The 20,014-nt window shown below is 40.9% G+C and overlaps 1 protein-coding gene across 4 annotated transcripts in view; it reads right to left on the bottom strand.

Moving 5' to 3' along the window:
* Nucleotides 1–3,710: 3,710 nt before the first annotated feature.
* LOC126361037 (uncharacterized) overlaps nt 3,711–20,014 on the bottom strand; it is a 125,508-nt gene continuing 109,204 nt past the window's right edge. Inside the window, exons 14-15 of one of the 4 annotated variants that reach the window (XM_050007760.1) lie at nt 8,070–8,117; nt 3,711–4,479 (exon numbers count right to left, since the gene is read on the bottom strand). In XM_050007760.1, coding sequence (XP_049863717.1) covers nt 4,446–4,479; nt 8,070–8,117 — 82 coding nt within the window. In that variant the 3' untranslated portion in view covers nt 3,711–4,445. Of the gene's footprint in view, nt 4,480–8,068; nt 8,118–12,908; nt 12,981–20,014 lie in introns of those variants that run through there. The other 3 variants (XM_050007762.1, XM_050007761.1, XM_050007763.1) reach the window with 3 other exon arrangements.

The raw sequence follows: 20,014 nt of genomic DNA, 5'->3' as shown, positions 1-20,014 counted from the left end.
ATTTTGGCCGCACGATGGGAATCAACAGACTTCGAACGCGGAATTATAGTTGGAGATAGATGCATGGGACATTCCATTTCGGAAATCGTTAGGGAATTTAATGTTTTGAGATCCACAGCGTCAACGAGCCGAGAATATCACATTTCAAACATTACCTCGCATCACGGACAACCCAGTGGCCGACAGCCTCTTTTTTCTTCGTTTTCTTTTTTTAACGGCCGTGGGCAGCAGCGTTTGCGTAGAGTTGTCAGTGGCAACAGACAAACAGCACTGCCTGAAATAACCGCAGAAATCAATGTGGGACGTATGACGAACGTATCCGTTAGGACAGTACGGTGGAATTTGGCGTTAATGGGCTATGGCAGCGGATGACCGACGAGAGTGCTTTTGCTAACAGCACGACATTAACTCCAGCGCCTCTACTGGCCCCTGGCTGACTGGAAAACCGTTGCCTGGCCTGAAGAGTTCAGATTTCAGTTGGTAAGAATATATGGTAGAGTTCGAGTTTGCATGGATCCAAGTTGTCAACAAGACACTGTGCAAGATGGTGGTGGCTCCAAAATTACTTTGGTTGTGTTTCCATGGAATGAACTGGTTTCTCTGGTTCATATGAACGATCATTGACTGGAAACGGTTACATTCGGCTACTTGGAGACCATCTGCAGCCATTCATGGACTTCATGTTTCTATTCAAATATGGAATTATGGATGACAATGCGCCACGTCACCAGGCCACAATTGTTCGCGATTGGTTTGAAGAACTTTGTAGACAGTTCGAGCGAATGATTTGGTCGCATACCGAACATTTATGCGACATAATCCGGACAGCAGTGCTTGCACAAAATCCTTCACCGGCAATACTTTCGCAATTATGGACGGCTATAGAAGCGGTTGACTCAGTATTTCTGCAGGGGGTATCCAACTACTTGTTGAGTCCATGCCACGTCGAGTTGCTACAGTACGCTGAGGAAAATGAGGTATACCATGACTTTTTCACGTATGTGTACATTTTGTTGACATATTTGTAATACCCTGCCTATCTACAGGCCTCCTCAAATGAGTCGCGTCGTCTTTCATGGCAGATTGATTTGAGAACTTGGATGTTGGTATTTCCATCCGTTTGCTTCCCTACAGTTCGTTCAACAAGGCAAAACACCGTCCCATGATTTTCGATTTTTCATTGGTCTGACGAGCTTAAGCTTCCACTGACATAACATTTCGTGTTCGTCCTCCCCTCCTTCTCCCTCCCCCCCCCCCCCCCCCTATGCCAATAGTTAAATTTACCTAGCCACGAAACTGAGGACGCATAGAATAATTCGATGGACTGTAGGCTTAATAGAGACTTCGTTTCTTGTTTCTTTGTGGGCATGTTTCGATTGGTAACAGATTCCCTTGTATTCTGTGAGCTTTGCAACATCTTGGAATATCAAGACGTCGCCATGATGTCTATACAGGTTGCTACATTCCATAGGAGCGATATCACTACTCTATTTATGTGTTTTGTAATAGAAACAGACTGAGCATTAGATATACACGTCATATTGCTGTACGTACATAGAATGATGAAATAGACAAAGAACCCTTGACTGCGAGGTCGCAAGTTCAATCTTAAGCAAGGTTCCTTTGAAATTTTTGTGTTAACACTTATTATACAGGAAAAGTATTAGCTGCTAATGACTCACCATGTGCACCAGGAGGGCGGCAGAAAATGAGTGTCGGGTAGGTGCAGAGAACAACTTTCTGTGAGATGGATATAGTACATTTCACAAAATGGACATCGTCGTCATTCAAGAAACGTTCAAAACGGACCATTAACTTGCACTATGAACGACGAATGGTTTTCTCTGAAGATGTACCATTTTTATATGCAGACAAGGAATCCAGCAAACGCAAGTTGTTTTGACTAGCTATTGGCTCACACCATAATTGTACTTCTCTTACGCCCAGTTTCTCGCTCTTGCTTGCTATGTCATACATATTCCCTACTGCCTTTGCAAGATCACGCACACGAGAAGGAATCGTAGATGGCACAGCATCTTCAAGTTTTCGCAGGACAATAAATAACTTTCCAGCCAATTTACCCCAGTTTAGTGCCCAGATTAACAATCGACATAATTGTTTATGAATGCGTTAAGGAATTGAAGTTAAGCCGCGCGGAGCAGCCGTGCGGTCTAGGGCGCTTTGTCACGATCCGTGCGGTTCCCCCCGTCGGAGGTTCGAATCCTCTGTCGGGCTTGTGTGTGTATGTTGTCCATAGTGTAAGTTAGTTTACGTTAGATTAAGTAGTGTGTCGGCCTTGGTGGCTGAGCGGTTCTAGGCGCTTCAGTCTGGAAACGCGCGACCGCTACGGTCGCAGGTTCGAATTCTGCCTCGGGCATGGATGTGTGTGATGTCCTTAGGTTAGTTAGGTTGAAGTAATTCTCTATTCTAGGGGACTGATGACCTCAGCTGTTAAGTACCATAGTGTTCAGAGCCATTTGAACCATTAAGTAGTGTGTAGGCTTAGGGAACGATGACCTCAGCAGTTTGGTCCCACAAGACGTTACCACAAACTTCCAATTTCCAAATTGATGTTATTTGATCTTGATACAACTCTCATGGTATATCTAATTTGCAGGGTTCCTTTCACATGCATTTCCTCTTCAAATCCCGATTGGTCGGAGTTGAAAACAAATTCCTTACTGAACTTTGGGATATGTTTCTTTATCTCACTTACAAATTTTTGGACCGATTCCGCAGTTTGCTGTGCATCGTCATGCTGGCGCTTTGTTTGAGATTTCATTAGCTTACGTCTTCCAGTTCTGTAGCACTGTTTCAAGTTATGCAGCCATCCGCTGCTTCCCTGGAAATCGCTGTAATCTATGTTGCGCGAGATTTGATGTGCACATCTTGTACATTGTATCGAGTATCCTTGAAATGTGCAAATACGAGTTTTTGTAATAAGTGTGCCTTGTCCTAACTTGAATATCTGTAATTTTTCTCATGCACTAGATGGTAATATTGCTGCGGACTTACTAGAAGTCTGTTGATAATTGCTTTTTTTTACTGTCCTGCGGATGATCTTCCATGTTACATAATTATATTTGGTACCCACTCCTTGGATAACGACTGGACACAATATTTTTAGCTCCCTGCCCGACAAGGATAATGAACTACATGGCTCGACACCTGTTTCAGTGTCATTTTCACTTCTTAAGCAGGTATCGTCATCATCGTGCTCCTCATGTACATTGTCCGCAGAGTGAAAAGTATTCGTCATCACACATTCCGCTGACATCTTGCAGAAACGCTAATATTTCATCTGCCACTACTTTCTCACTCTGTGGAATTCCTTGGGTTCCTTTCTGATAAAACGTAGAATACGGTAACTGGTGTTGTAGATATAATGCAATGTTTGCTTTGTTTATCGTTGCCATTGTAACACCACTGTAGCACTGTTGAGTTACTTGTCGACTAAGCAGCTCAGTTATGTTCTTTAGCCTCATGCTGTGCTCATCACTGGATACCTACAATTCCGTTCCCTGTTGCTGTGAGTAGCCAATATTGTGAGTTCATGCCAGACAAGATGTGGGGCATCGAACACCGTAAACATCATTGGCCTTTTGCGACTTCGCACTCAAGGGGTTCCTTTCGAGATACAAGTTAAATCTTGTGGCTAAGGTAAGTGACAGAGAGGAGAGTATTAGGGGGAAAGTCACAGAATACCGAGAAATTTTTTAATATCTGTTTATTTTTTAACTGCAATAATTCAATAATTACAAGCAGATAAATTTGCAGGACAAGTTCATCTACATATGTCTTTTACAAATGAGAAAAACATACATGTAGAAGTCAGAAAAATCTTTTGTTAAAATGCTTACTCTGTCAGGATAAGATCATAACCCACAAAAATGTGACTGTGTAGCAAAAACAAGTATACTTTAACAATTCCCCTATCTACGAAGAACACATCTCTTTGTGTCGTAAATAACTACTGCTAAGACTATGCGACGCATGAATAAATGGGAAAGTCTTTCTACGGAGGAGAAAGAAATTTTCATGGAGGCGCAATGAGAGTCCACCGCAATAATTAGTTTTGCTTAGCAACGTAAATACGGCCAGGAAATGATAAAGCGTATATATCAGCTGGACTAAAATAACAGGAACCTTGGCAGCTGCACCTAAACGAATTACAAAAGATCTGCAACATTGCACAGCCCTCTGTTAGGCATATGGTATTACACTCTTATTACTTCAAATAACAAGGGCCCATTGGTTGAAGATATGTAGACGATATGCGAAGTAATCGCAAAAGTTCAAAAGAAAGGAGAGAAATGTACGCTCGCCATGGAAGCTTACTGTCCCGTATCCCATTCAGTGTTAGGAGGTACGGCGAACGCCGCTTTGAAGATCAGTCTCAACGTAAGCCGGCTGACAGCTGAGCTGCGCCTTTGATGGAGGAGCGGTCACCAGCCGTCTTGTTGTTGTTGCTGTCCACCCCTGCGAACAATAAACGAAACCCAAGGTAGGGCGTGACGTACACGTGTGTGTGTGTGTGTGTGTGTGTTTGTTTGTAAATATTAAACTTACTACGTGTTTCAAAAAAGTATACAAGAGCGAGAAAGGGAAGGAGGGAGGGAGAGAGAGAGAGAGAGAGAGAGAGAGAGAGAGAGAGAGAGAGAGAGAGAGAGAGAGGGGGAGAGAGAGAGAGAGAGAGAGAGAGATGAAACAATAACACTTAAATGTAATGGCAATGGAACATCACGGCCATATCACCAAACTACAAGTATTTATCATTCAGACGAGTATTTTCGACGCTACATTTCCGTCATCTTCAGGTTCTACTGCCAACCAAATAAGTACTTCTAGTCATTGGCTCTTGTACCATAGGTCCCATACAGTAACTAGACGTCGTGAACTATTCATCATGCGTGTATATCTCGAACGAATAGTCACTACAAAAGGGACTACACGTTAGGAATATACACTCCTGACGGTTAGGCCCGTGTGGTCAAGCCACAGTTCCGGAGAATATATTATTCTGTGACTGGTAGCTTTCTAGAAGGTAGTGGAATGGGAGGCCAGTCGCAGATACAGATCTCTATTGTCTCGTGGGAAGGAATTCTTCCCATTTTCTGTAAGGGTGATGTGGACTTCTTAAAAACAGCGGATAGAAGTTTCATAAGGTACCCTTAAAAAAAAACTAACACAATGCGAGTGAGGACGCCATTGTCTGAGAATATCGTGTGCGGGAATCAGCATATTGACCGCAGTAAAGACTTAACTGAGGACTGCGAAACTGACAATTATTTAAAAACTTTAGGCGTGTGAAGACACCAGAATGCTTAAATTTATAAAACTTTTTCCAGGTGGGGAGTTAGTTGTTAAAAAAAATATCTTTGACCAATGTTTAGTGGAGCCTTGCCATTGGGAAAAGAGAATTAAGTGGATTTTGCGGAGAGCAGGGAGATGAGTCTACTCTCGTTCAGTACAGTGGAGTCTGGGCCTTCAGCTTGGGTGGAACACAGCCGTGGTCTCTCGACGGCGAAACGAGATCCAGCGGCCGATGTACTGCTGTTGGCAGCTCACCACATTGCTCGCAACTTCCCGTTGTGCAGTATGCAAAGTGTGGTGAAAACTTGCAGTATGGGAGGGTGGGAAATGAGCGTTGTTAACTGTTTGTGGACGTATTCTACACTTTTTCTTAAGTGACTGAGGGCTCATTCATAATCAGGTCAGTTATGTTATTTTTCTTGCGGGACTGGAGCCATTAATTTGCACCATCGTGATCATGTCTTTTCATAGATGTCTTGTGTGATGATGACCATTCCCGTTCTCCCATCCCACACAGAATTAGCCAAGATATTCAGTTGTTAGTTTAGAGTTGTTCAAAGTTTTTAACGTTAATTTTCTTGTTTTCTGTGCTTTATCGATTTCAATAACATTTTGTCATTAGCTTACATGCAATTGCATGGTAACAGAGAATACTATAATAAATCGAGATTATATGTATTTATATAGCGTCTATATCTTGTTCGAGCCAGCGGCCATATGACTATCGTTGAAAGGTCTTAATGACATTCGTTGTATTTGGGCATTGAAATGTATCAGTGATAACAGGTGTAAATTTATGACGAACCATGACTGGAAACTGGATTTCCCTCTTTAAGCGAGCTGTCGCCTAACCCTCTCGGCCATCCTAGCATGCTTCCCTTCCTACCCAAATTCCCAGCCTGTTAGTCATTACTGACGCTTCGCCAGCTACCCATGAAGCCCTCACCTGCAGTCTCTGATTCCCGTATATACACAAATATCAATAAGGTGACGTCGACGAACGGTTCTGTTTTTTAGTGCGGATGCACACTATTCCTTATCTCTTAGGATGCCCGGACGGTTAAGGTGACCGCTTGCGTAAGGCGAGAAATCAGGGTTCGAGACCCGATCAGGCACAAATTGACCTGCTACCACCGATACATATCAGCTCCCAAATGAGGCTAAATTTCATCAAAAACTTCGAACGAAAAAATGGGCTTAATATTGGACTAGTCATTCACTTCATTAGTTATATGATCCCCTTTGTAATTATCTGTTGTTTAATATTTTCATACCGTTATTCTGTTGCAACTTTTTTTCATTAAGGCATCTGAGTCTATGGGAAGCCATTTGTCTTTCGGCTGGCCCACCCGGAGGGGATCATTACGAGAGCCGAAAGGGCATGTCAAGAGCTCCGTTGTTGTCTCTCAGAATTAGTCATTATGGACAATCATGTCTGCACTTAAGGTACTGAGAGGTCAGTTCGACTATTTCTTAGTTGATGGGATGGGTGTGTGGTCGTCCCCTAAGCTTTAACGTAGTCACTTACCATTCAAAATCCATCGCAAATCCGGTACCCTTAACTTGCCAGGACTTTGTAGTAGCAACTGGAGGCAAGCACGTTGCAAAAGGTACACTGAGTCGTCCGAAGTGTCAGTGAACCAGTTGATACCGTTTCAAATCGTCTATTATCAACAAAGAATTAACTTGCAAGTGAGATTTCTTCGCTACGCCATCGACTGTAAGAAGTCTTAGTGGATAGAATCTGATACGAGAGTGTGAAATGCAGCTATTAGGAAATATAAATGTAGCGTTTTAAAAGGTAGCTTGCAAACTTTAACGCAAATGGAAGAAGGATGGAGAGTTACAGTGACAGATAGGAAATTGGAAGACGGCTCTCAGTTCATAATGGCAATGTATATCACGATAGCAATGTCACTTATGATTCAAATAAGTTAAGGGTGTTTTAATCACATGAACGTTTCTTCATAAATCGCAAACAGAATCTGCTAATTGTTTGCTGAAGCTGCTGTTATCTAGAGAAAATAGACAGCACTGAAGAACTATTATCCTTCTGCAATGACACGTCTCTTGAGCTTACAGGGACATCATCTTCTGCTTTCCCACGTTTCGATTCCGCATAAAACTGTGCTCCAGATGTACACCTACAGAAACTTCTTTGTCAAGTCCACTCCAGCAACTGTACAGCTCTTTCGTAGCAGAAATGTCTTTTTTTTAAAAAAAAAAAAAAAAAAAGCTGCGTCAAGTTACTCAGTCATATTTTAAATGGTTGTAAGATTTCTTCCAGAAATGATAACTCTTTCACTTTCATCTTCTCCTGTGAATACTCCAATTTTTATGTCTAGCACGCGCTTTTTACCCAAATTAAATGGTCTAAAAATTTAAGAATCACTGTGAACTGAAGTAAATCATGATTACAGACACAATATTTTTGTGCCAGAAACGTGTGTTGAGACGTTCTGGTGCTCACCGTGGAGCTAAGACACTACAAGTTTTTAAGCCACAGAGAACGTTTGACAAGTTCGCAGGAACGTAGCGCAATCATTTTCTGACTACTGATGTCACCCACAGTGCTTACAGTAGGCACATCTTCTTAAGTCGGAATAGGGAAACATTATGGATTCCAAAACGAACAAAATTTGCTTAGTGGGACACAGTGATCCTCAAAACATTTAAGTATAGCTCAGTGTTTCATAATGATTTGCTATCCGAGAATTTGGCACATATAGGTGCCGAGTGTTTGCAGAGCGACTTACCCTGGTGTGTTCCAGTTGTCCGGAATGTCCACAGTCTCGGATGGACTCCTGCAACAGTCACACCACCTCTCGTTCACTGTGCGCCCAGACAGATTCCTGTCTAGCAACAACAGGTCTAAGCGCTCAACTGATAACAAAGCGCCTGTTACAGAATGCCGATTAGTGACAGGTTGCGAAGAGCGTTCTGCGCCGACTATAGTTTTACCTTGCGAGCAAGCGTTCTAGCATTTCCACATGAAGGGTTTATTTGTGTGTAGCATACCATGTAATATAATCGAATGGTAAACTCACATTTACCTTATAAATAACTAAGTAGCGTCTACCAAGCCCGCTATTTCAATTTCAATTTTTCAATGTGTGGACATAGTTTACATTAGCAGTCTGACCAACAAAAGAAATCAACATAGCGCTTACACAGTGAAATTGTAATTATCTTTGGCAGATTGTTAGTTTCTACCTGACAAAAGATTTGCTACCATCCAGCAGCCCACAAAAGCACAGTAATGCTTCGATAAACTAACTGTACGTGTTAAGTAAGGAACTAGGTCTTAACAACCTTACGTCTACCCACTCCATTGTTACACAATGCATTATCAAATACTCGTAATGTATCATCTGACGAGAAGCTGAAAAAAATGCTCGTCTCTGTCAACTATCCGTTGTCATATGTATCTTTGACTCTTGTCGGGACTTTTCGTCACTTTTTTAAAATCCGACATCATCAATGCACTGCATCTACCAAAGTATCAACAGAAAGAAGAAAAAATATTCTTAGTATCACATACGAGAACAAAATATCAGCTGTACAGCAACTCTCAGACAGCCTCGTAAACATGAGTATGCGGTACTAGTATGTGATACTAAGATATATATTTTTTCTGTTAATATTCTTCTGTTTATTTTTCTGTTAACAATTTTATAAATATTAACACCATAATATCAACATTTCACAAATTATTATGCAAAATTTATTTACATGTTGTCGGACAGAAAATAAATGAACCCACTGACAATTGCGAAATTTCACCAAAACATGTTTGGGCGACGAACAAGCTTGCTAAGGGAAAACCCGTATTTCCATAATTACACATTAGAGACAAACTCGAACAAAAAATGAGCTTCAGCCACAAGATGATTAGTACGAAACTTTTTGCCTCGTTGAAAGAACAGCCAAGGAAGTATATGTAAATAGCTGCGGCAAATGAAAATTATTTGAGGAACCGAGCCTCAGTGGACTTATCTATACTCCTCTATGCACGAATAGCAATTACATACCAAAACAGTCCGGTAACTCCATAATTCAAACCTACATTGTCTTTTTATATCAAAAACAGTTTCTGAGGACTACATAAGTAGAAATGCAACTCCCTTCATGGTATTATGAAACAAATGATGCAACAGTTATGTGATAAATCAGAACCCTAACGATAAACATTGCACGTTGGTTAGCGTTGTTTTTAGAGCGTTATAATCTTTAGTGCCTTTTTAGGGTAGTCCATTCAGTTTTCTACATGTATCATCTTCAGATGTAGGATTTCCACGTCGCAGTGTGAATGCGAGGAATACCGAATTTTTTGACATGCGTGTAGAGGAAATGTTTGCAGTTAGCCATTATACTTGCCGAGGATGCATTCCATGTTATAAGCCGTTGCATTATTGAGGAGGTAATGGCAGTGCAAAAGAGTCTTGGTGTAAGTTGAAGAAAAAATTGTTTGACTCGTATGGAAACGTGGGTATCAGTGCGTGGTGTATGAGAATTTTGGTTCCGTGACGCACGGCGCGTACGCTGTGGCGCATCTCACTGGAGTTTGTTTGGTAATCCAGTGGCGCTGTAGGGCTGACCACAAAACCTATAGCAAAGCAGTCTCACCTCCCTAATAATCACCCAAGTAATTTCGGAAGAGGTAATTTTCTACTTCATCCTTCATTTCGTCATTTGCCCTTTGTGCCACCATACACGCATTCTGACATGTGAATTTAGTAAATTCATTGGTTTTGCTGTAAGGCCAAAACTATTAAGCGCTTTTTGAGAGTTCAGCAAATATAGTACCCTCTTTGCGCTCACTCAGTCTAAATATATGCGGCTGTTTATTACTAGTAAACCCAATACGTTTTCCTCTACGTGTTGTCTCAAAAACGGCTGAAGATAATTTGTTAACAAGATTAATAAGCTAAAGCCAGAACCAGGCACCTCAGCAAATACATAATAATTATTTAAATAAAAATAAAATGTTGATATACTACCTTTTTATACCGGATTAAAAAGTACAAAGAATTTCTTGTCGCTGCATACAAATTCCCAACCTCTAAAAAGTGTAAAAAATTTCTCCCAGCCAGATTGTGAATAATTAATAGCTGTGAAAACATTTGTAAAATATGTAACGAAAAGTGTGGGACACATGCAATAGTTAATAGTTAGGTGCTGAATTATTCATTCATCAATTATCTTCTGCAAGCGTCTCACGTTTTTCGTTATTAATCTTACAAATGTTTTCACAGGTATTACAAATTCACAATCAAAAATTTTCAGGACTACCTGCAATGTAGTTAAGTCACTGTGTGGGGCTGGGAGAAATTTTTTACACTTTTTAGACCAATATAAAACCGTGGTATACTAAAATTTATTTTTATTTAAATAATTATTTTCAACCGGGGAGATATGTGGTAAATTTAAGATTTATTTCACTTTCTCTTCGCCTAATTCAAGCAGTGTATTGCCTCTTCATTTTTATGTCTCGTAGAAAGACCGAGAAGGTAAATATTATAGAGATTTAAGCTCACACGGAGGATTACCGGCAGCCGTTCTTCCCACAAACCATTCAAGACTTACACAGAAAAACGGGGAAATGGCAGTGACACGCAAGTACCCTCCGCCACACACAAGATGAGAAAGAGTGTTAATATTGCATTTTCATCCGGTTCTGAGCTATGTTTAAAGTAGGATCTCTAGCTCACTCGGAAGTTAATTTAAAAACAGTTAAAAATTTGTACCGAAAGGACAAACAGACAAAAGGGTGACTTAAGAAAATCGTACTAAAATGAGTCATGTATACATCAAATCCGATTGAAATCGCTCAAGGCACTCTGTGTTACGTTTTTAGATCATCCCTTTTCACCCCTACGCTGACCGATGACCAAACAGTTTGGTCCCTTCCCCCTTTTTCAACCAACCAACCAAGCAACCACCCCTACTCTCAGTCATAGGGCTGTTGGGCGTTCTATTGTCACAGTAACTTTTTTCCGGCTTGCAGTTCATACGTGTGCCCAGTTTGATAGAAATTGCTTCAAACGCTACAGAGGTCTACCTACAAACAGAATACGTTGTCACCCCTCTTTCTGTAGTAGGTAAAAAAAAGAAATTGAAATGAGCATACGGCATCGTTGTCCGGGATGCCCCATCCGGGGTAGTTTGGCCGCCAAGTGCAAGTCTTATTTCAGTCGACTCACATTGATGATGATGAAATGATGATGAGGACAACACAACACCCAGTCCCGGAGTGGAGAAAATCTCCAGCCCGGCCGGGACTCGAACCCGGGCCCGCTTGCATGTGAGGCGAGCACATTTCCACCCAGTTAAGCCGTCGTACTTCTACAACAACTAATTTCTGCATATTGCCCCTGTAGGGGCTGTGACGCAATCTGCAAAGCGCAGCCATCTTGCAGGAACTACAATTGGCCAGGAAGTGGCCTGATTTACATTTCTTTATCACCCTATTTTCAGCCCCAAACCCTTCCCTATTACAAGTAGGTGGTCCTTATCCCCGCAGTATTGTATTGTCAGTGTTTAAAATTTCAAGTCTCAAGCTGACTAAGAAGATAGGTTAAAATCAATTGCAAAATTTGTACTGAACAGACAGACAAGAAAGAAACCGAGCTGGTTGACAGCTGGTGAAATGGGTTAGCCCTGACATCCAAATATTGCGATTTCATCGAAATTAGTTACTGGATTTGGGAGAGTGAAATGGGCTTTAATTCGCCTGTTTGAGGTACTGCAATATTAGCACCATAAATTATTATATCTCGATGTGGAAAACAGTTAATACTGATTTATACATCACTAATGCAGCTGCAGCTGTTATTGGAACGTCATTTAGTAAACATTTACTTACAATTATTCTAGGTGGTAAAATAATTACGGTATCTTAGACAGTTCCGGAGATATTTGAAGTGAACAGCTTACCTGAATCATCTTTGATACAGTGTTGGCCTTTGTTTTCCTTCTCTGGCGCTAAGAGTAAATTTTACATCTAGTAGTATTTGGTGAGTTTGTAAAATACTGAATTCCTGGCTGAGGTCATTTAAGTTGACAATTGCTTCATGGATGTAAGGTAACATGAACTTTGGGTACGCATGGGATACAAGGAAACTCCATGTATTTACGATGGATACACTCATTTGCATAATTTGTTTTGTTTATTACTCAACATACAGATTTCTGACAGTTGGCCATTATTGCAGGAGGAGTAACGAAATCGCTCACGAAAATCTTGCACCGAGGTGGTCTCTTCAGAGTGCTAGGAAAACTGCGGCCTCTCTAACCTGGCAGTTGCTTAAGGGAAAACTGTGTTTCGCGTCCTTTAGAGTTACTTGCAGCGATCATGAGCTGGGGTAGATATATTATTTTTTCTTTTTATTAATAATTATCGTTGTAGCTTCAAAAAATGTAGTAAAAATACCTAAAAGCTTTCTCCAATTTACGGAAAAAATAATTCCTAACCCTGAAAACAGTAATTAAAAATAAGATTCATGTAATTTTAAAAAAATCCAGTTTTTAAAAAGTTAAAAATATTAAGCTAATTGAGAACTTTTTTGGCTACAAAAAAACAAAAAATGCCTTACGGAGTGTTGGAACGGGCGCTGTGACTCGGCGGCGTTTAGTAATAGTCCTTGGAGCTCTTTTCTACCTGCCATCTGCGAACAAAGTAACAACATCTCTGGCGCCTGCTTGTGATATCGTCAGCGTTCACACCGAAGCTGCGGTACGGAGCAGCGTAACGAAAGTTTCTGCAGTCGATGTGTGTGTGTGTATGTGTGTGTGTGTGTGTGTGTGTGTGTGTGTGTGTGTGTGTGTCATCAGCCGCGACGATGTGCCCCATAACATCATTTTCTAAAGGAACAGCTGTGAAGGTTTTGTAGACAATACAGCTGTATTATTGTCTGGGGGCTATATTATTTATATTCGTGCGTTATGCGATTTACGGATAGCTTCGCAGTGAATTCTTGGTTTATTGGTGCAGTCAGTTACCTAAAATTTTTAGAGTTTCGAAGGAAATGTTGGAACTACGTCGGCAGATTTTACTTTTGTATCCTGAAATTTACTTGACAGACTAAATTGTTGCAGTTAGTACTGAGAACTGTGGCAGTGTGAGATTTCTCTGTTATGTCGGCAAAGTGCTAATCTATGATGTTTCAAACGGAACCGATCGGAAGATAAAATCATCCGTCGACGTGGAGAAGGAATCATCCTGCCATTCATCTGAGCTGATTTAAAGATATCAGGGAAAAATCACTGTGCCTCATTGCTTGGTTGCTGTTTTAGTTTCGTTTTATGTTTAAGTTACAAGTTGCGTGACCTATCCTTCATCGCCTATAGTCGACTGTCGAGTCTCCGAATCTACACGTTTTATGTCACTCTCATTTTCGACGGTTTTAGTTTGTACCTGCAGCTTTCCATCTCGCACTTCTACTCACAGTGATGTTTCTAGACGATAAAGAGTTATGTTGGCATTACATAATTTCTTCCACAGAAATTGTCTCGAGAATATGCTTTCTTAATGAGCCTCAGAGCCATCTCCCTTTAAGACACTCGCCCTCCTCGCTTCCTCAAAGAAGAAAATATATCTTTGGAAACATCAGGGAAGTTTCCAAATAACAAAATTCAATACAGTAATGCTTTTAAGATGAAAGTTAGGCAAAGGATGGAAGCATGTTGTTGTACTAACATAGCATCACAGAATGAAGACTGTCTCCATTTGCATGATTTGGTCACCGTAGGAGAGTCTTGGGGTGATATACATGCTGGTCAGAAACAGTGTGAAAAGCTCGTGAAGTTTTGCCGGGTAGGGTGTGCTGAAAAATATTGTTAAGAAAAAAAATTCGACACGTTGCGCCGTTTCCAAGATAATTAGCAATGGAGTTAGTCAATAAGGCCATTGCATGCGCAAAACGTGTTCTTCGTGTTATTTCCCAAAACCGAGTAAGAGAGCGATACAAAAATTGGACATGGGTCGATGTAATGGTCGAATCCGAGAAAAACGATGAGCTGTCTCGTGCACTATCATCTATGCTATGTGAAAACTAGAACTAATAATTTTATTTGCGTGCGGAACTGCCTGATTGGCTGACTTCTGAGCTTTAATTCGGAAACGGGGCAAAGTGTCGAATATTTTTTGTAACAAGGATTTCTCAGCACAACCTGCCCTACAACTCCTTTAAAAGCTTTTCAGAATGGTTTTGACCACGCTGTGTATGAATAATATCCGCTGGTAGTAGCGCGCCATATTTAAATTCCACGTGAAATAACCTAATTTATGCATTCATCGCAACAACTATAATCAACTAGAATCACATAGGGCTATTGAGTGTTGTAGTGTGCACTGACTACTGGAGCCTTCTTTAAGGCCATATCCAGAAATGCTCTCGCGGAAATCTTGCAATGCACCGCGAAATTCAGTTTACCCGTATCGCATAGATAGGTTTACATAAAAATTATTGAATAAGGTTCGTCTTTCTCGTCATGTAAAACTGCTGTACTTAATATTGACAGTTTTTTCATTCATCGAAAATGGTCTCCTCTAAATCTCTTTCAACATAAATGATCTGGAAGAATTAAAGAAAACATAATATTCAATCAGTTGGAAAGGACACAAACTCGGGCTAGAGAAATTGTATTCCAGCGGGAGTTAGCGTCATTCTGCCTAACAATATGACATGCCCTTTCTAGTGTATACATTGTGAGTCACCATTATAAACCACTTTTTACTGAATTAACACCTGGCGCATTTGATAAGTAATTGCGGCATTATCATTCTGTGTTATTTAAAATTGTTACAGGGGCAAATATGTCCCTTAAGTTCAGTCTGATAAAAAAATTTTGTAGTGGTGTAACACTTTCGAATGAGGATTTGATCGCAGGTTTTTGTGACCTCGTAAATGTAATACCAGACTCTAGCTTTCAAAATCTCAGAAGTAATTTGAAATAAATACGACATTTATATAGTGGAAATAGCAATAGGAGTATATATTTTCACCAATCTTACGTAATGATATTATTACATCTAGCACAGGAAATTGGTTCAAATGGTTCTGAGCACTATGGGACTTTACTTCTGTGGTCATCAGTCCCCTAGAACGTAGAACTACTTAAACCTAACTAACCTAACGACATCACACACATCCATGCCCGAGGCAGGATTCGAACCTGCGACCGTAGCGGTCGCGCGGTTCCAGACTGCAGCGCCTAGAACCGCTCGGTCACCCTGGCAGCCCACAGGAAATTACCCATGGCAAATACATAACCAGACTCTCTTACAAAAGAATTGTATATGATGCCTGTCTGATGTACAGATGTTCTGTTTACCCATCTGATTAAGAGAAACAGCTTCCTGGGACATACTTAATGATAAGATCAAGTCCACAGAAGTACGACTCACAGTAAATGAAGAAGTAACATTTAGAAGTCACTTCCATTAGAATTGGCTCAACCAAAGATACGCCTGTGGTTTTTGCGCTAGGTAATAAATACGAGAGCGAGAACGTACAACTAGCACTTAACGATTATATATTCGGAACGAAAGAGGTTTTGAGTTATCAAATATAACGTGAAAGTTGCCGCCTACATTTCCTTTGCTGTAACATAGACATCCACCGAGCGCTTTTCGCTCTTGTTCCCAACAGCTTCGGTGTGAACGCTAAATGTGATGTTTTAGCTATCTTTGTTGTGGTATTTATTTCGGATTGATGCATCAAATGGCTTTAAAACTATAAACGTTTACAATACATTGATATTTTTGTTCTACCTACATAACAAAAGGAATCGCTAGAAACAACCAAGTTTTTTTTCATACATGATGGATAAAGAACAACTATTCTGATTTCAGACAACCAACTTCTTCTAAGCTATAATTATCTATTCTGGGGGATACAGAACTAGAAAGTAAAGGCTAGCAAGTTCTACATAACTATTTCATTCAATGGTTATAATAGCAAGGCGACTGGTTAATAATGTGTCGTAATTAAGGGGAAACATGGAGGAAGTCTATGGCTTTATTTTTTTATACTAAAATCCATCTAGAGGTTCCTAAAGTTCATTTTTCCTAATGAAACTGGGAGCAATTCAAAATGGAGTAGCATGACCAGGCAACATCACGCGTAAAAAAAGTATGTGTGTGTGTGTGTGTGTGTGTGTGTGAGTGCGTATGTGTGCGAGTTAGGCAGAAAAAGAGAGACAGTGGATCAATAAGTGGAAACAACCACCCAGCGTGATGGCGCAGTAGCTCAGTGGAATCGTGGTGGAATCCTGATTTCGATATCTGATAAGTTCTCTAAATCTCTTCTGGCTGGGATGGTTACTTCGACATGCTCACAAGCGATTACCTCTTATAGCAGTTTCGAGCTAAACAAGTAGTATATGAAAAACGTCTGTGGAATGTTAGAAACATTCACTCAGTGCAAACAGCAAGATTTTCTTCTATTCTTGTCAGAATGACCATATCCATTACAAATGGTATAGAGGTAAACAAATAGTGAAGTAACGCTCGATGCACTCGATTTACCGCTAAGTGGAGAGTCAACAATTATTTTAGTAGAATCTTAATAATAAGTACATAAAGAAAACCACAGTTATTTGCTTGCTAAATAATAGAGTAAAGTGAAATGGTGATTCAGTATTGAATGTTCTAACACACATAGTTCGTGTAATTTGTAATAGTTTAACTTGGGATATAAATTCGCACTGGAAACCTACGATCATTATATTACAACTAAGCATATCTTCGTGTCACTTTAGGCCGCTAGTTCCAAATAGTCCACTTCTTGTTAAAACATTTTATTTGCACGTTTCAGTCATGTCTATCAACAAAATATTAGAGAAAAAATACACTGTCGTGTTATGTGCTATACATCGCAACATTGTGGCACACTTACTTGAGCAGTCGAGCACTAGAGCGCCAACGATTATATATATAATCACACGACTCGACATTCTGGATTAAGTTTTGCTCTGATATTCGCATGACTGATCCTGTCGGAAACTTCTAAATAAAAAAGCTTTAGTAACAAATGAACTCTCAAGTATTGTTTCCGGCGAGACAGGGTAAATCATTGTGATATTTCCACAATAATTCGTCTTCAGTGCGGTGTATGTACGACAGTCTCAAAAGGAACTGCGCAGGCGTGAACGCGCCAAATTCGGTAACCAATAGTGCAGATATGCATGTAGGTAGCGAGAGAGATAGCTACGCCTCCTGCCGGACGATGAACGCACGCGTGCACGCTGTCTGTCATACTGTGCTCTGTCGTCGGCCGTCCCAGCGCCCACATTTCTGAGCCACCTGCCGAAGTACGTGTCCGCGCTGGCGAGGTTCCCATCCTCGCCGTTGTCGACAGAATATCTATGCCGCCACGGCATCGTCATCCCTGGTGCGACCAACAGTTCATCTTTGTGGTAGTGGCCACATCGGTCAGTTGCACCAACGAAATGTTGCGAACGAAATTAGAAATATATATTAATACCTTCAGCTGCCGACGGGCGTTGATATACATCAAGGGGGACAGGTGAAAATGTATGCCCCGACCTATCCCCACACACTACATTCGTAGTATCCCTACCCAACACACTCATTACTCGTTGAAGACATTCTTACCAAGTCACGTAAGGGTTCGGGTAATATGTGTGCATCCGTACACAAGAGGAAGGTCATGGCCGGTACTGCCAAAACTATGTCCGAAAGAACAGACACCATATCCATATAAGTATAAATGTTGTGGAAATTCCACGACGACATCCGGCGTCTCGTCTGAGAGCCATATTTACAGTTAGTCCGTCGGGAAAGCCTCAAGCGCCACAAATTCAGTCTTGTGACACAAGGACGTGCTCCGTCATTTCTTTACAAAAATGGTTCAAATGGCTCTGAGCACTATGGGACACAACTGCTGTGGTCATCAGTCCCCTAGAACTTAGAACTACTTAAACCTAACTAACCTAAGGACATCACACACATCCATGCCCGAGGCAGGATTCGAACCTGCGACCGTAGCAGTCGCACGGTTCCGGACTGCGCGAGACCACCGCGGCCGGCATTTCTTTACAATAGACTTCTTAGTAGGCTCAGTGCTGCGTCTTTTGACACTAATCGGTCATCATAACAAAAGTCCAGCTTATACAAGCTCACAATATACATCCCAAACAGAATATTTGCCATGGAGGGTTGCGGTGATCCTCATTTGTTTAGAACAGGATTTTTTTCTGACGATCGCTGTGATTTATTTCAAAATCACAAGTTTCGGGCAATGTCGCCCATCGTTAGATCTGTTCAGCAATGAAGCAAATTACAATTGGGTTGTATCCTATGTTTGTTTACAAGGCTTAAAAATCTTGTAATCTATTTACAGTACAAAAGCTGCATAATGTATCATATGTCATAGTTACAGAGTAACCTGTCGTAATGCAACTATCAGTTCACTGTCATATACGAAAGACCATACTTGCATGTTGTCGCTTTGTTAAGAATTTAAATGAAATTTGATTGATGCAGACACCTGCAGCGTTACAGAATGCCCTCTATCCGTGCTAACGGATTTAAAATACAACATCGAAATAATTCATATTCAGTAAGTCCCAAGAAACACCAAAGCTAAAAGAAACACCTTGTAAACAAGGGCTCTAAAGCGCACTTGTACAGTAGAAGAGATGTGTTTCACACGAGCGAAGATGAACAAGTGCTCATAGCTATTAAAGTATGGATTTTAGACCCCATGTTAACCAGACAGTTTTTTATTCAAAAAATGGTTCAAATGGCTCTGAGCACTATGGGACATAACTTATGTGGTCATCAGTCCCCTAGAACTTAGAACTACTTAAACCTTACTAACCTAAGGACATCACACACATCCATGCCCGAGGCAGGATTCGAACCTGCGACCGTAGCGGTCGCGCAGCTCCAGGCTGTAGCGCCTAGAACCGCTCGGTCACTCCGGACGGCAGTTTTTTTTATTGTTTTGATCAGTACATCCTTGTTTCAAAACGAGGAAAGCAAAACCTTGCAATAGTTTCATAGTATCGAAGATAAACAAGTGCTCATACGTTTTAGGGTATGCATTTTAGAGTCCATTTACTAGACATTTTTAGTTATTTCTGTGTAAGGAACGTGTCCCTAAAGTTTTTCGGTCTTTTTTGGGACGCCCTGTATACAACATTCCTAATCATTATACGTAAAACACTGATGAATATTTCTTAGCTTTGCGAATATATTAAAATGTTTACATGTAGGAGAGGTTTCTGAAACACAGATACTCAGACTCATGCACATCAAACGATGAAGTTATGTCATCAGTGGTTGAACCATTCAAAGTCTCATTTGTGGAGAGGTAACTTATTATCTTTCCTTTCCTACAGTACCGGTATACTGATCGCTTCGTGAAGATCCAATGTCGTTGCCTAGGAAACGCCTCTAATCCAGAAGACAATTACATGGAGGAGGAGACTAAATGCTCTCCGCCGTGTCCAACAGGGACGCTGAATGAAAACGTGGGTGACAAGGCTCGGAAACCCGGAACCACTAACTTACTGATAACTCTGTTATTAAAGTTCTAGGCCTTCCTTGTCTTAGGAAGATGTGGGTACAGCTTGACTCCGGGCTGGAGAAGATGTGTGCGTATACAATAAGTGGGCCTTTCGCACTGACAGTACGTTTGACTGTGTGATATTCATTCAGCCACATCATAAA

This window comes from Schistocerca gregaria, chromosome 1, assembly GCF_023897955.1.
Source record: "Schistocerca gregaria isolate iqSchGreg1 chromosome 1, iqSchGreg1.2, whole genome shotgun sequence".
Classification (NCBI taxonomy): Eukaryota; Metazoa; Arthropoda; class Insecta; order Orthoptera; family Acrididae; genus Schistocerca; species Schistocerca gregaria.
This window is presented reverse-complemented; position numbering and strand designations above follow the sequence as displayed.